This window comes from Rana temporaria, chromosome 1 (genome assembly GCF_905171775.1).
Source record: "Rana temporaria chromosome 1, aRanTem1.1, whole genome shotgun sequence".
NCBI lineage: Eukaryota > Metazoa > Chordata > Amphibia > Anura > Ranidae > Rana > Rana temporaria.
The window spans coordinates 62,327,162-62,341,752 of NC_053489.1; the positions used below are offsets into that span (position 1 = coordinate 62,327,162).

Genomic DNA, 14,591 nt, shown 5'->3' on the forward strand with positions numbered 1-14,591 from the left:
TCTTCCCACTGACCTCCAATGTAAGGGGCATTCTTCCCACTGACCTCCAATGTAAGGGGCATTCTTCCCACTGACCACCAGTGTAAGGGGCATTCTTCCCACTGAGCACCAGTGTAAGGAGCATTCTTCCCACTGACCACCAGTGTAAGGAGCATTCTTCCCACTGACCACCAGTGTAAGGAGCATTCTTCCCACTGAGCACCAGTGTAAGGAGCATTCTTCCCACTGAGCACCAGTGTAAGGAACATTCTTCCCACTGACCCCCAATGTAAGGAGCATTCTTCCCACTGACCTCCAATGTAAGGAGCATTCTTCCCACTGACCTCCAATGTAAGGAGCATTCTTCCCACTGACCTCCAATGTAAGGAGCATTCTTCCCACTGACCTCCAATGTAAGGAGCGTTCTTCCCACTGACCTCCAATGTAGGGGAAATTCTTCCCACTGACCTCCAATGTAAGGGGCATTCTTCCCACTGACCACCAATGTAAGGAACATTCTTCCCACTGACCTCCAATGTAAGGGGCATTCTTCCCACTGACCTCCAATGTAAGGGGCATTCTTCCCACTGACCTCCAATGTAAGGAGCGTTCTTCCCACTGACCTCCAATGTAGGGGAAATTCTTCCCACTGACCTCCAATGTAAGGGGCATTCTTCCCACTGACCTCCAATGTAAGGGGCATTCTTCCCCCTGAGCACCAGTGTAAGGAGCATTCTTCCCACTGAGCACCAGTGTAAGGAGCATTCTTCCCACTGACCACCAATGTAAGGAGCATTCTTCCCACTGACCACCAATGTAAGGAGCATTCTTCCCACTGACCTCCAATGTAAGGAGCATTCTTCCCACTGACCTCCAATGTAAGGGGCATTCTTCCCACTGACCTCCAATGTAAGGAGCATTCTTCCCACTGACCTCCAATGTAAGGAGCATTCTTCCCACTGACCTCCAATGTAAGGGGCATTCTTCCCACTGACCTCCAATGTAGGGGACATTCTTCCCACTGACCATCACACTATTGTACTGTGAGCTGTAAATGTAATAATTAGCAGGGATTCCCTGAAACCAAAAAATATTTCAAGGGTTCCTGCGGGAAAGGCTGATGTATATGTATAAATGGATGTGTGTGAGGTGGGGATATGTAAATGATTGGCACTATATCAATACCTGTAGAAAATAAGCAATAGCGGTAGACTGGCCACAAGCGCAATTTAATTAAAGCGGAAGTAAACCCATCGACATAACAGTTTCAAAAAGCAGTTACATTTCCGGCATGCCGGGATTGCTAACTGTCACATTGGTTGTGCTCTCAACCAAACTGTCAAACCATCCAATGGCTGGTGTCATAACTGATCACATGTGCAGCATCATAGCAGTTGAAGATTAAACATAGGCCAAGATGGCAGCTTCCTTGCCTGAAAATGATAGGTGGGTTTACTTCCACTTTAATTTCTCAGACTGACAGAATTGGGTTCCTTCATCATTACCAACTGATCAGTCTCAGTGTGGAAATATAAGGAGCACCACTGGGCATTCCTTTGGCATTGGAACCGTTTTACAAAATACCTCACCAAAAATCAGAGGCGTAACCAGAACCTTCAGGGCCCCTGAAGCAAGAAATCAAGCAGGGCCCACTACCGAGGCCCTTCCCACTGATCCTGGGGTCTTTATTACGGTCCTGCAGTGGGCCACCTTGGGGTTCCCCCCCCGTATGGTGGTAGAACGCCAAAGCCCATTCGCAAGTGCGACCCTGGTAGTTCCGGCGCTGGTGTCAGTACGTTTCTTTTTTATTATTTTGTTACTATTTTATTTTTATATTTTTGAAATATTTTTTAGGACCCCTGTTGGGGGGCATTAGTGAAATATCAGGGGCCTAAACAAACCCCTGATGTCTCACTTTCATCAGTCCCTTTCTCTACAACAGCTGGAATAGCTTTGTACAGAGCTTCCAGTTCATTCATAAACTGAGGTAAAGTAAACACAGTTTAAAAAAAAACAGTGAGTGATCGGCATGGATCACTGACTCTATTCAAAGGATCGGGTATAGGACACATTTACCAGCTCCTTCTCCTCTCTCCAGCCTGACCGATCCCCTGCAGCATCTGGTGGGAGGAGGAGTGGTGCTGCAGTGGGGCCAAAGAAGCACACAGGAGCCCGGGACAGCAGGACAGCAATAGGGAGGCAGTGGGAGCGGCCCGTGGAGGAACCGATGGCCTCCATTTCTGTCCTGCAGCGGCTGAACGTCTTCAGGAGGGAGAGGAGGAGAAGCGGGCATTCAGCTGTTACATGGAGGGATTTGGTTCCTCTACATTTCACAGCCCTCCTTTCCAGGCGTACAAGGGGGCCACACGGAGCATGGGGCCGGGCTGCAATGGTGGCCCCTCTACGTACGCCCCTGCCAACAATTCTACAGATGAGGCGATGCATTGTATAAAAAAATAAAAACCTCAAGGGTACTATATTGCAAGGATATAATATTTGATTTTTTTTTTGTTTTATAAAATCATAATGGATGCTGAACACTGAACCACAGAGGGAAGTGGGGGACCAATGTCTGAACATTCAGTTTCTCTTAAAGTGGAGTTTCCATCCCCAAATTTTTTTTTCATTATTGTGCTCATTAGACCTAAAAAAGAAATTAAAAAATAGTTTTACTCATCTGGAAATGCCTGTTGCTATGCGGTCCCACGAAATCTGCCTTTGGAATCACCTAGGATTCTGACATCATCTCCCTCTAATGCTCCTGGGAAATGTGTGTCATCATTTCCCAGGATGCAGTGCGCTGTTCAATTATCACTTCCCATCCAAGACTTCCAGGAAGTAAGTGCTTGTGGGCTTCACAATGCCCACAAGCAAAATGACAACGGTGTAGATATAGTTTTATAAACTATCTTTTTTGAATAACTATGCGGAGCGGCGGCGGATTGTAAAATAGTAAGTCACCGGATTTATATTATAAAAACGCAGGATGAAAGCACATACATTTAAAAAATGCTAATTGTGGTTGGAACCCCGCTTTAACTACCTGAATGGACTGGCAGCAGGAGAGGGGAGTGTTAGTCATTTTCTTTGCAGGGAGAACTTTTTAGCAAGCCAGAGCCAAGCAATTCGATTTCAGAAGGGGGCCAGCAATGGCAGAGCTATCCTTTTATCACGCCAGGAGTCTTTTAACCACTTGCTTACTGGGCACATATACCCCCCTCCTGCCCAGGTGAAATTTCAGCTTCCGGCACTGCGTCGCTTTAACTGACAATTGCGCGGTCGTGCGAAGTGGCTCCCAAACAAAATTGACGTCCTTTTTTTCCCCACAAATAGAGCTTTCTTTTGGTGGTATTTGATCACCTCTGCGGTTTTTATTTTTTGGGCTATAAACAAAAAAAAGCAACAATTTTGAAAAAAAATCAATATTTTTTACTTGTTGCTATAATAAATAGCCCAATTTTTTTTTCCAAAAAAAAAAATTCTCAGTTTAGGTCGATACGTATTCTTCTACATATTTTTGGTAAAAAAAAAAAAATAAGCAATAAGCGCTTACAAAATATGGGACAGAATTATTATTATTATTATTATTTATTTATTTTTTTTACTAGTAATGGCGGCGATCTGTGATTTTTTTTATTGGGACTGCGACATTATGGCGGACACATCGGACACTTTTGACACATTTTTGGCGCCATTCACATTTATACAGCGATCAGTGCTATAAATATGCACTAATTACTGTATAAATGTGACTGGCATTGAAGGGGTTAACACTAGGGGGTGAGGAAGGGGTTACATGTGTACCTGTATTGTGTTCTAACTGTGGGGGAAGGGGGGTTACTGGGGGAGGTGACCGATCTGTGTCTCTATGTACAAGGGACACAGATCGGTCTCCTCTCTCCCCTGACAGGACGTGGAGCTCTGTGTTTACACACAGAGCTCCACGTGTCCCTGCTCTGTCATTACCGATCGTGGTTACCTGGCGGACATCGCGACCGCCAGGCACACGCATCGGCATCTCGGGGACGCGCCCCCCAGTGGCCGGAGGAATCCAGGACGTCAATAGACGTCCTGTTGGATTTTCAGAGCCACCGTGAAGACGTCATTTTACAATGACTGGGGGCTCAAGTGGTTAAAGTGACCCCGCTGAGTCCTTTAGTGACACAGGGGTCAGAGGAAGGAACGGCAGCACGTGGTATCTGACGCACCCGGAAGTATTGAATGGCAGAGACATTGACAGAGGCTGTAGTGCTGAAACGGGGAGGAGCTAGGACACACAGGCTGCTGAGAGCTCTTCTGTCACACTACTTAGCATTTAGGGCCGCTATAGGAAATGTGAACATATCTATAAAGCCCTATGACTATGCACACGACTATACTGCTGTGGTCTGCACTGCATTTTAATTCATACGAGAACTTTTGTCCGTATGGTAAAGATGTGTACTAACTACAATGTGCGCATGCCCCGCCAGCACCTACACATTGTTGATGTTTACGTCGCCTTGAATGAGTCATTCACACGGCGGTGGCGCATAGGTAGATCGACGTCAGCTTCTGTCATTCAGAATGGTGAAAGCCAAGGTCATTCTGCACCCGCCCCGCCATCACTGACTATAGATATGAAATCAAACATAAAAGAAGGCCAGTTCTAAGAGAATTCAGAAATAAACCCTGCACAGTTCTAAGAGAATTCAGATATAAACCCTGCACAGTTCTAAGAGAATTCAGAAATAAACCCTGCACAGTTCTAAGAGAATTCAGAAATAAACCCTGCACAGTTATAGGAGAATTCAGAAATAAACCCTGCACAGTTATAGGAGAATTCAGAAATAAACCCTGCACAGTTATAGGAGAATTCAGAAATAAACCCTGCACAGTTCTAAGAGAATTCAGAAATAAACCCTGCACAGTTCTAAGAGAATTCAGAAATAAACCCTGCACAGTTCTAAGAGAATTCAGAAATAAACCCTGCACAGTTCTAAGAGAATTCAGAAATAAACCCTGCACAGTTCTAAGAGAATTCAGAAATAAACCCTGCACAGTTATAGGAGAATTCAGAAATAAACCCTGTACAGTTATTAGAGAATTCAGAAATAAACCCTGCACAGTTCTAAGAGAATTCAGAAATAAACCCTGCACAGTTCTAAGAGAATTCAGAAATAAACCCTGCACAGTTCTAAGAGAATTCAGAAATAAACCCTGCACAGTTATTAGAGAATTCAGAAATAAACCCTGCACAGTTCTAAGAGAATTCAGAAATAAACCCTGCACAGTTATAGGAGAATTCAGAAATAAACCCTGTACAGTTATTATAGAATTCAGAAATAAACCCTGCACAGTTCTAAGAGAATTCAGAAATAAACCCTGCACAGTTCTAAGAGAATTCAGAAATAAACCCTGCACAGTTCTAAGAGAATTCAGAAATAAACCCTGCACAGTTCTAAGAGAATTCAGAAACAAACCCTGCACAGTTATAAGAGAATTCAGAAATAAACCCTGCACAGTTATTAGAGAATTCAGAAATAAACCCTGCACAGTTCTAAGAGAATTCAGAAATAAACCCTGCACAGTTCTAAGAGAATTCAGAAATAAACCCTGCACAGTTCTAAGAGAATTCAGAAATAAACCCTGCACAGTTCTAAGAGAATTCAGAAACAAACCCTGCACAGTTATAAGAGAATTCAGAAATAAACCCTGCACAGTTATTAGAGAATTCAGAAATAAACCCTGCACAGTTATAGGAGAATTCAGAAATAAACCCTGCACAGTTATAGGAGAATTCAGAAATAAACCCTGCACAGTTATAAGAGAATTCAGAAATAAACCCTGCACAGTTATTAGAGAATTCAGAAATAAACCCTGCACAGTTCTAAGAGAATTCAGAAATAAACCCTGCACAGTTCTAAGAGAATTCAGAAATAAACCCTGCACAGTTATAAGAGAATTCAGAAATAAACCCTGCACAGTTATAGGAGAATTCAGAAATAAACCCTGCACAGTTATAGGAGAATTCAGAAATAAACCCTGCACAGTTATAGGAGAATTCAGAAATAAACCCTGCACAGTTATAGGAGAATTCAGAAATAAACCCTGCACAGTTATAAGATAATTCAGAAATAAACCCTGCACAGTTATAAGAGAATTCAGAAATAAACCCTGCACAGTTATAGGAGAATTCAGAAATAAACCCTGTACAGTTCTAAGAGAATTCAGAAATAAACCCTGCACAGTTATAGGAGAATTCAGAAATAAACCCTGCACAGTTATAGGAGAATTCAGAAATAAACCCTGCACAGTTATAAGATAATTCAGAAATAAACCCTGCACAGTTATAAGATAATTCAGAAATAAACCCTGCACAGTTATAAGAGAATTCAGAAATAAACCCTGCACAGTTATAGGAGAATTCAGAAATAAACCCTGCACAGTTATAAGAGAATTCAGAAATAAACCCTGCACAGTTATAAGAGAATTCAGAAATAAACCCTGCACAGTTATAAGAGAATTCAGAAATAAACCCTGCACAGTTAAGCGAAAACAGGACAGGCGGTTTCCCTAAAGAGAGTCAGGCTGCGTGCTTCTTCCCTATTCAGAAGCCTTGTATTTTTATCAATGAATTCCTCTGACTGGAAGAAGAGGTGGAAATCGTGATGTCATCTGCCCATCTCCTCACCTCAGCCAGCCAATCAGAGGCAGTCTTGTATTCATTGATAAAAATAAAAGGCTTCTCCTGAATGGCAAAGAAGCACTCAGGCTTGGCTTGGTTCTGGCAGCAGACGGGAAGTCACTCACTGTATGTAGCCGACTATATTACAGTACATTGCAGTGTACACAGAGGCCGCCATCAGTGATTAATGGAGATGGGTGGTTTGGACCATCTTGTCCCAAGTAAACTGAAAGTTGGAATTCTGCTTTAATTTCCTGATATATACAGGCTGCTCTAACCTACTGATAGAGTATAAAAGTGTCAGATCTAAAATCAACCAGTACAGGCATGGTATAATCAAGTCAGATCTTCCATTGGTCAGTACTAAGAAAGTGTCAAATCTGGGAACAGCAGGGTCCGGGCAGTCAGTGTTGGAGGAGTATCACGGGGTGCGGGCAGTCAGTGTTGGAGGAGTAGAGTGGGGTCCGGGCAGTCAGTGGTGGAGGAGTATCACGGGGTCCGGGCAGTCAGTGGTGGAGGAGTATCACGGGGTGCGGGCAGTCAGTGGTGGAGGAGTAGAGCGGGGTGCGGGCAGTCAGTGTTGGAGGAGTATCACGGGGTGCGGGCAGTCAGTGTTGGAGGAGTAGAGTGGGGTCCGGGCAGTCAGTGGTGGAGGAGTATCACGGGGTCCGGGCAGTCAGTGGTGGAGGAGTATCACGGGGTGCGGGCAGTCAGTGGTGGAGGAGTAGAGCGGGGTCCGGGCAGTCAGTGGTGGAGGAGTAGAGCGGGGTCCGGGCAGTCAGTGGTGGAGGAGTAGAGCGGGGTGCGGGCAGTCAGTGGTGGAGGAGTAGAGCGGGGTCCAGGCAGTCAGTGTTGGAGGAGTAGAGCGGGGTCCGGGCAGTCAGTGGTGGAGGAGTATCACGGGGTGCGGGCAGTCAGTGGTGGAGGAGTATCACGGGGTGCGGGCAGTCAGTGGTGGAGGAGTATCACGGGGTCCGGGCAGTCAGTGGTGGAGGAGTATCACGGGGTCCGGGCAGTCAGTGGTGGAGGAGTATCACGGGGTCCGGGCAGTCAGTAGTGGAGGAGTAGAGCGGGGTCAGTGTTGGAGGAGTAGAGCGGGGTCCGGGCAGTCAGTGTTGGAGGAGTAGAGCGGGGTCCGGGCAGTCAGTGTTGGAGGAGTAGAGCGGGGTCCGGGCAGTCAGTGGTGGAGGAGTAGAGCGGGGTCCGGGCAGTCAGTGGTGGAGGAGTATCACGGGGTCCGGGCAGTCAGTGTTGGAGGAGTATCACGGGGTCCGGGCAGTCAGTGTTGGAGGAGTAGAGCGGGGTCCGGGCAGTCAGTGGTGGAGGAGTATCACGGGGTCCGGGCAGTCAGTGGTGGAGGAGTAGAGCGGGGTCCGGGCAGTCAGTAGTGGAGGAGTAGAGCGGGGTCAGTGTTGGAGGAGTAGAGCAGGGTCCGGGCAGTCAGTGGTGGAGGAGTATCACGGGGTCCGGGCAGTCAGTGGTGGAGGAGTATCACGGGGTCCGGGCAGTCAGTAGTGGAGGAGTAGAGCGGGGTCAGTGTTGGAGGAGTAGAGCGGGGTCCGGGCAGTCAGTGTTGGAGGAGTAGAGCGGGGTCCGGGCAGTCAGTGTTGGAGGAGTAGAGCGGGGTCCGGGCAGTCAGTGGTGGAGGAGTAGAGCGGGGTCCGGGCAGTCAGTGGTGGAGGAGTATCACGGGGTCCGGGCAGTCAGTGTTGGAGGAGTATCACGGGGTCCGGGCAGTCAGTGTTGGAGGAGTAGAGCGGGGTCCGGGCAGTCAGTGGTGGAGGAGTATCACGGGGTCCGGGCAGTCAGTGGTGGAGGAGTAGAGCGGGGTCCGGGCAGTCAGTGTTGGAGGAGTAGAGCGGGGTCCGGGCAGTCAGTGTTGGAGGAGTAGAGCGGGGTCCGGGCAGTCAGTGGTGGAGGAGTATCACGGGGTGCGGGCAGTCAGTGGTGGAGGAGTATCACGGGGTCCGGGCAGTCAGTGGTGGAGGAGTATCACGGGGTCCGGGCAGTCAGTAGTGGAGGAGTAGAGCGGGGTCAGTGTTGGAGGAGTAGAGCAGGGTCCGGGCAGTCAGTGTTGGAGGAGTATCACGGGGTCCGGGCAGTCAGTGTTGGAGGAGTATCACGGGGTCCGGGCAGTCAGTGTTGGAGGAGTAGAGCGGGGTCCGGGCAGTCAGTGGTGGAGGAGTATCACGGGGTCCGGGCAGTCAGTGGTGGAGGAGTAGAGCGGGGTCCGGGCAGTCAGTGTTGGAGGAGTAGAGCGGGGTCCGGGCAGTCAGTGTTGGAGGAGTAGAGCGGGGTCCGGGCAGTCAGTGGTGGAGGAGTATCACGGGGTGCGGGCAGTCAGTGGTGGAGGAGTATCACGGGGTCCGGGCAGTCAGTGGTGGAGGAGTATCACGGGGTCCGGGCAGTCAGTAGTGGAGGAGTAGAGCGGGGTCAGTGTTGGAGGAGTAGAGCAGGGTCCGGGCAGTCAGTGTTGGAGGAGTATCACGGGGTCCGGGCAGTCAGTGTTGGAGGAGTATCACGGGGTCCGGGCAGTCAGTGTTGGAGGAGTAGAGCGGGGTCCGGGCAGTCAGTGTTGGAGGAGTATCACGGGGTCCGGGCAGTCAGTGTTGGAGGAGTATCACGGGGTCCGGGCAGTCAGTGTTGGAGGAGTAGAGCGGGGTCCGGGCAGTCAGTGGTGGAGGAGTAGAGAGACATGGGATAGGTGTATAGAATGGATGTAATAACAGGTATACGTGTACAGAGTGGATACACACAATGACGGGTATAACAATGTATAGAGTATGTGGTATAGGAGGGGAGCAGAGATAAAGGTGGGGGGGGGGGGGGTAATAGAAGGTGTAGGGGTCCTCTGATTATATATACAGACAAGTATATGGAGATGTGTGGTATATAGGGGGTAAATGGGGTACACAGAACAGAAGGGAGGGGGCGGGGTATAATAAAGGGCAGTATTTTGATTGACAGGTAGTAGGGAGGATGTGGAATATATTAGGGGTATAATTAAGTACATCAAAGATGAACACAGAGGAGAGTCAGTCAGTGTGGAATGATGTAAAGTGAGGTCAGATCTCAGGTCAATCAGATGTATGGAGGGGGGGGGGGGGTGTCACCTGTATGAAGGAGGGGGGGAGTGTCAGCTGTATGAAGGAGGAGGGGGGGGTGTCACCTGTATGAAGGAGGGGGGGTGTCACCTGTATGAAGGAGGGGGGGGGGAGTGTCAGCTGTATGAAGGAGGGGGGGAGTGTCACCTGTATGAAGGAGGGGGGGAGTGTCAGCTGTATGAAGGAGGGGGGGGTGTCACCTGTATGAAGGAGGGGGGGGGGGAGTGTCACCTGTATGAAGGAGGGGGGGGGAGTGTCACCTGTATGAAGGAGGGGGGGAGTGTCAGCTGTATGAAGGAGGGGGGGGGAGTGTCAGCTGTATGAAGGAGGGGGGGGAGTGTCAGCTGTATGAAGGAGGGGGGGAGTGTCAGCTGTATGAAGGAGGGGGGGGGAGTGTCACCTGTATGAAGGAGGGGGGGGTGTCACCTGTATGAAGGAGGGGGGGAGTGTCAGCTGTATGAAGGAGGGGGGGGGGGTGTCACCTGTATGAAGGAGGGGGGGGGGAGTGTCACCTGTATGAAGGAGGGGGGGGTGTCAGCTGTATGAAGGAGGGGGGGGAGTGTCAGCTGTATGAAGGAGGGGGGGGGAGTGTCACCTGTATGAAGGAGGGGGGGGGAGTGTCACCTGTATGAAGGAGGGGGGGGGTGTCACCTGTATGAAGGAGGGGGGGAGTGTCAGCTGTATGAAGGAGGGGGGAGTGTCACCTGTATGAAGGAGGGGGGGGAGTGTCAGCTGTATGAAGGAGGGGGGGAGTGTCAGCTGTATGAAGGAGGGGGGGGGTGTCACCTGTATGAAGGAGGGGGGGGGGGGGAGTGTCAGCTGTATGAAGGAGGGGGGGGGGAGTGTCAGCTGTATGAAGGAGGGGGGGGGGTGTCAGCTGTATGAAGGAGGGGGGGGGGGGAGTGTCACCTGTATGAAGGAGGGGGGGAGTGTCAGCTGTATGAAGGAGGGGGGGGGAGTGTCAGCTGTATGAAGGAGGGGGGGGGAGTGTCAGCTGTATGAAGGAGGGGGGGGAGTGTCAGCTGTATGAAGGAGGGGGGGAGTGTCAGCTGTATGAAGGAGGGGGGGGGGGAGTGTCAGCTGTATGAAGGAGGGGGGGGGAGTGTCAGCTGTATGAAGGAGGGGGGGAGTGTCAGCTGTATGAAGGAGGGGGGGGTGTCAGCTGTATGAAGGAGGGGGGGGAGTGTCACCTGTATGAAGGAGGGGGGGGGGGCACCTGTATGAAGGAGGGGGGGAGTGTCAGCTGTATGAAGGAGAGGGGGGGGAGTGTCACCTGTATGAAGGAGGGGGGGGGAGTGTCAGCTGTATGAAGGAGGGGGGGGGGTCACCTGTATGAAGGAGGGGGGGGGGGGGTCAGCTGTATGAAGGAGGGGGGGGGGAGTGTCAGCTGTATGAAGGAGGGGGGGGGGAGTGTCAGCTGTATGAAGGAGGGGGGGGGAGTGTCAGCTGTATGAAGGAGGGGGGGGGAGTGTCAGCTGTATGAAGGAGGGGGGGGGAGTGTCAGCTGTATGAAGGAGGGGGGGGAGTGTCAGCTGTATGGAGAAGGGGGGGGGGAGTGTCAGCTGTATGGAGGAGGGGGGGGAGTGTCAGCTGTATGGAGGAGGGGGTGGGAGGAGTGTCAGCTGTATGGAGGGGGGGAGTGTCAACTGTATGAAGGAGGGGGGGGGGGGTAGATGTATGGAGGGGGGGGGGGTGTCAGCTGTATGAAGGGGGGGTGTCAGCTGTATGGGGGGGGGAGGGGAGTGTCAGCTGTATGAAGGAGAGGGGGGGGAGTGTCAGCTGTATGAAGGAGGGGGGAGTGTCAGCTGTATGAAGGAGGGGGGGGGGAGTGTCAGCTGTATGAAGGAGGGGGGGGAGTGTCAGCTGTATGAAGGAGGGGGGGGAGTGTCAGCTGTATGGAGAAGGGGGGGGGGGAGTGTCAGCTGTATGGAGGAGGGGGGGGGAGTGTCAGCTGTATGGAGGAGGGGGTGGGAGGAGTGTCAGCTGTATGGAGGGGGGGAGTGTCAACTGTATGAAGGAGGGGGGGGGGGGTAGATGTATGGAGGGGGGGAGTGTCAGCTGTATGAAGGGGGGGTGTCAGCTGTATGGGGGGGGGAGGGGAGTGTCAGCTGTATGAAGGAGAGGGGGGGGAGTGTCAGCTGTATGAAGGAGGGGGGGAGTGTCAGCTGTATGAAGGAGGGGGGGGAGTGTCAGCTGTATGAAGGAGGGGGGGGGGGGGTCAGCTGTATGAAAGGGGGGGGGAGTGTCAGCTGTATGAAGGAGGGGGGGGAGTGTCAGCTGTATGAAGGAGGGGGGGGGAGTGTCAGCTGTATGAAGGAGGGGGGGTGTCAGCTGTATGAAGGAGGGGGGGGTGTCAGCTGTATGAAGGAGAGGGGGGTGTCAGCTGTATGAAGGAGAGGGGGGTGTCAGCTGTATGAAGGAGGGGGGGGGTGTCAGCTGTATGAAGGAAGGGGGGGGGGGGTGTCAGCTGTATGAAGGAGGGGGGGTGTCAGCTGTATGAAGGAAGGGGGGGGGGTGTCAGCTGTATGAAGGAGGGGGGGGTGTCAGCTGTATGAAGGAGGGGGGGTGTCAGCTGTATGAAGGAGGGGGGGGGGTGTCAGCTGTATGAAGGAAGGGGGGGGTGTCAGCTGTATGAAGGAGGGGGGGTGTCAGCTGTATGAAGGAGGGGGGGGTGTCAGCTGTATGAAGGAAGGGGGGGGGTGTCAGCTGTATGAAGGAAGGGGGGGGGGTGTCAGCTGTATGAAGGAGGGGGGGGAGTGTCAGATGCATGAAGGAGGGGGGGGTGTCAGCTGTATGAAGGAAGGGGGGGGGTGTCAGCTGTATGAAGGAGGGGGGGGGGGAGTGTCAGATGCATGAAGGGGGGGTGAGATGTATGGAGAGGGGGTGAGATGTGGGGAGGGGAGTGTCAGATGTATGGAGAAGGGGGAGTGTCAGATGTATGGAGGGGAGGGATGGGGTGTCCCCCTGTGGTGGAGGAGGGGGTAGGTGTCCCCCTGTGATGGGGGAGGGGTGTCCCCCTGTAGTGAGGGAGGGGTAGGTGTCTCCCTGTGATGGGGAAAGGGCGGGTGTCCCCTGTGGTGGGGGAGGGGTAGGTGTCCCCTGTGGTGGGGGAGGGGTGTCCCCCTGTGGGGGGGGAGGGGCGGGGTGTCCCCCTGTGGTGGTGGGTGTCCCCTGTGGTGGAGGAGGGGGTAGGTGTCCCCCTGTGGTGAGGGAGGGGGTAGGTGTCCCCCTGTGGTGAGGGAGGGGTAGGTGTCTCCCTGTGATGGGGGAAGGGCGGGTGTCCCCTGTGGTGGGGGAGGGGTAGGTGTCCCCTGTGGTGGGGGAGGGGTGTCCCCCTGTGGTGGGGGAGGGGCGGGGTGTCCCCCTGTGGTGGTGGGTGTCCCCTGTGGTGGAGGAGGGGGTAGGTGTCCCCCTGTGGTGAGGGAGGGGGTAGGTGTCCCCCTGTGGTGAGGGAGGGGGTAGGTGTCCCCCTGTGGTGAGGGAGGGGTAGGTGTCTCCCTGTGATGGGGGAAGGGCGGGTGTCCCCTGTGGTGGGGGAGGGGTATGTGTCCCCTTGTGGTGGGGGAGGGGCGGGGTGTCCCCCAGTGTCGGTGTCACACACTCAGGGAAGGTAGGTAGCCGGTGTTGTTGTCTCTCTCCCGGTCTCAGTGACACATTACGCCCCTCCCATCTTCCTCCCCTCCCTAGGGGCCCCTCAGTCCCCCTCTAGGGGCCCCAGCCCTCCCCGGTGTCCCCCTTACCTCTTATTCTGAGGTGGCGGAGGGAGCGGGCGCGGATGCTGGCCGCCATGTTGCTCGGAGGGGAGACATTCACAACACCGGAAACCTCGTGAGATCCCGCGAGAAGACGGGAAGGGGCGGGGCGAGTGGGGAGGTCGGTGTCCGGGGAAGTGTCGGGATCTCGGATCACCACAATGATTTCTCTTTGGTTTGGCTGCAAAGGGATTTTGCCGTCAGTGACGCCATCTTTGTGATGGGCAAAGCGCTGGGTTGGGAGCACGGACTGGAGTAACCCTCACTGGCAGCACAGGAAAATGATTCGTCTACTGTGAATCACCATCGGCCATGTTTGTTGTGGGCACATCATTGTGTTGTGATGGAAACTGAGGAATTATCTAGGAACCGTCTTTAGTTCCTCCTTAACGGGATTAGATTACAGAGAACGGGCCGGACAGACCAGCCTGAGGTGGAGATGTGGTCTGTAAAGCCGCAATACACTACTAGGTGGATTGGACAAGGCAGCGGCTGGGCGCGGACTCACAGCTCAAGGAAATGGGACGTGCTGTGTGGATGCTGCGGCCGCCATGTTTGTTATGGGCAAATTGATCTATTTACACAGGCATGATACATGCAAGATAGGATGTTATTTTCCTAACTGTAAGTGGCGTCAGCTTTCCTCGTATTTCTGACATATTTTATGATACACTTGGCTCACAATGCAGTGTAGTCTCAGCTGTGTGCCTCCAGGGTTGCCCATAACAAAGATGGTGTAATAGCTGATATGAAATAGCTGGGCAGTGGGTGTCTAGGACCCCCTAGTGGCAGATATTCTGAACTGGTAACAGTGACTGTGGAATCAGTGCACATGATCTACATATTGGGGGAATTTACTAAGACTGGAGCAGCTGTGCATGGCAACCAATCACCTTCTGGCTTTCATTTTCAATGAAATGCTTTTCACACAGGCGTGGCAATTCTATGGATTCCGCATGCTCAGTGGGAGATCGATCCTCTGAGCAGACGGATGACGGGTCCTGTCCGCTCACTGTACAGAGACGGACCTGTCAGAGATAAAAACAGACCGCCTGTCTGCTTTCATCCGATCTGCCAGACGGATGGAAT

The 14,591-nt window shown here is 52.2% G+C and overlaps 1 protein-coding gene across 1 annotated transcript in view; it reads right to left on the bottom strand.

Moving 5' to 3' along the window:
* The window catches only part of RICTOR (RPTOR independent companion of MTOR complex 2), a 214,684-nt gene extending 200,943 nt beyond the window's left edge, over positions 1-13,741 (bottom strand). Inside the window, 1 exon segment of the mRNA XM_040338626.1 lies at positions 13,491-13,741. Within this exon segment, the coding sequence (XP_040194560.1) occupies positions 13,491-13,539 (49 nt within the window). The 5' untranslated portion in view covers positions 13,540-13,741.
* Between the last annotated feature and the right edge of the window lie 850 nt (positions 13,742-14,591).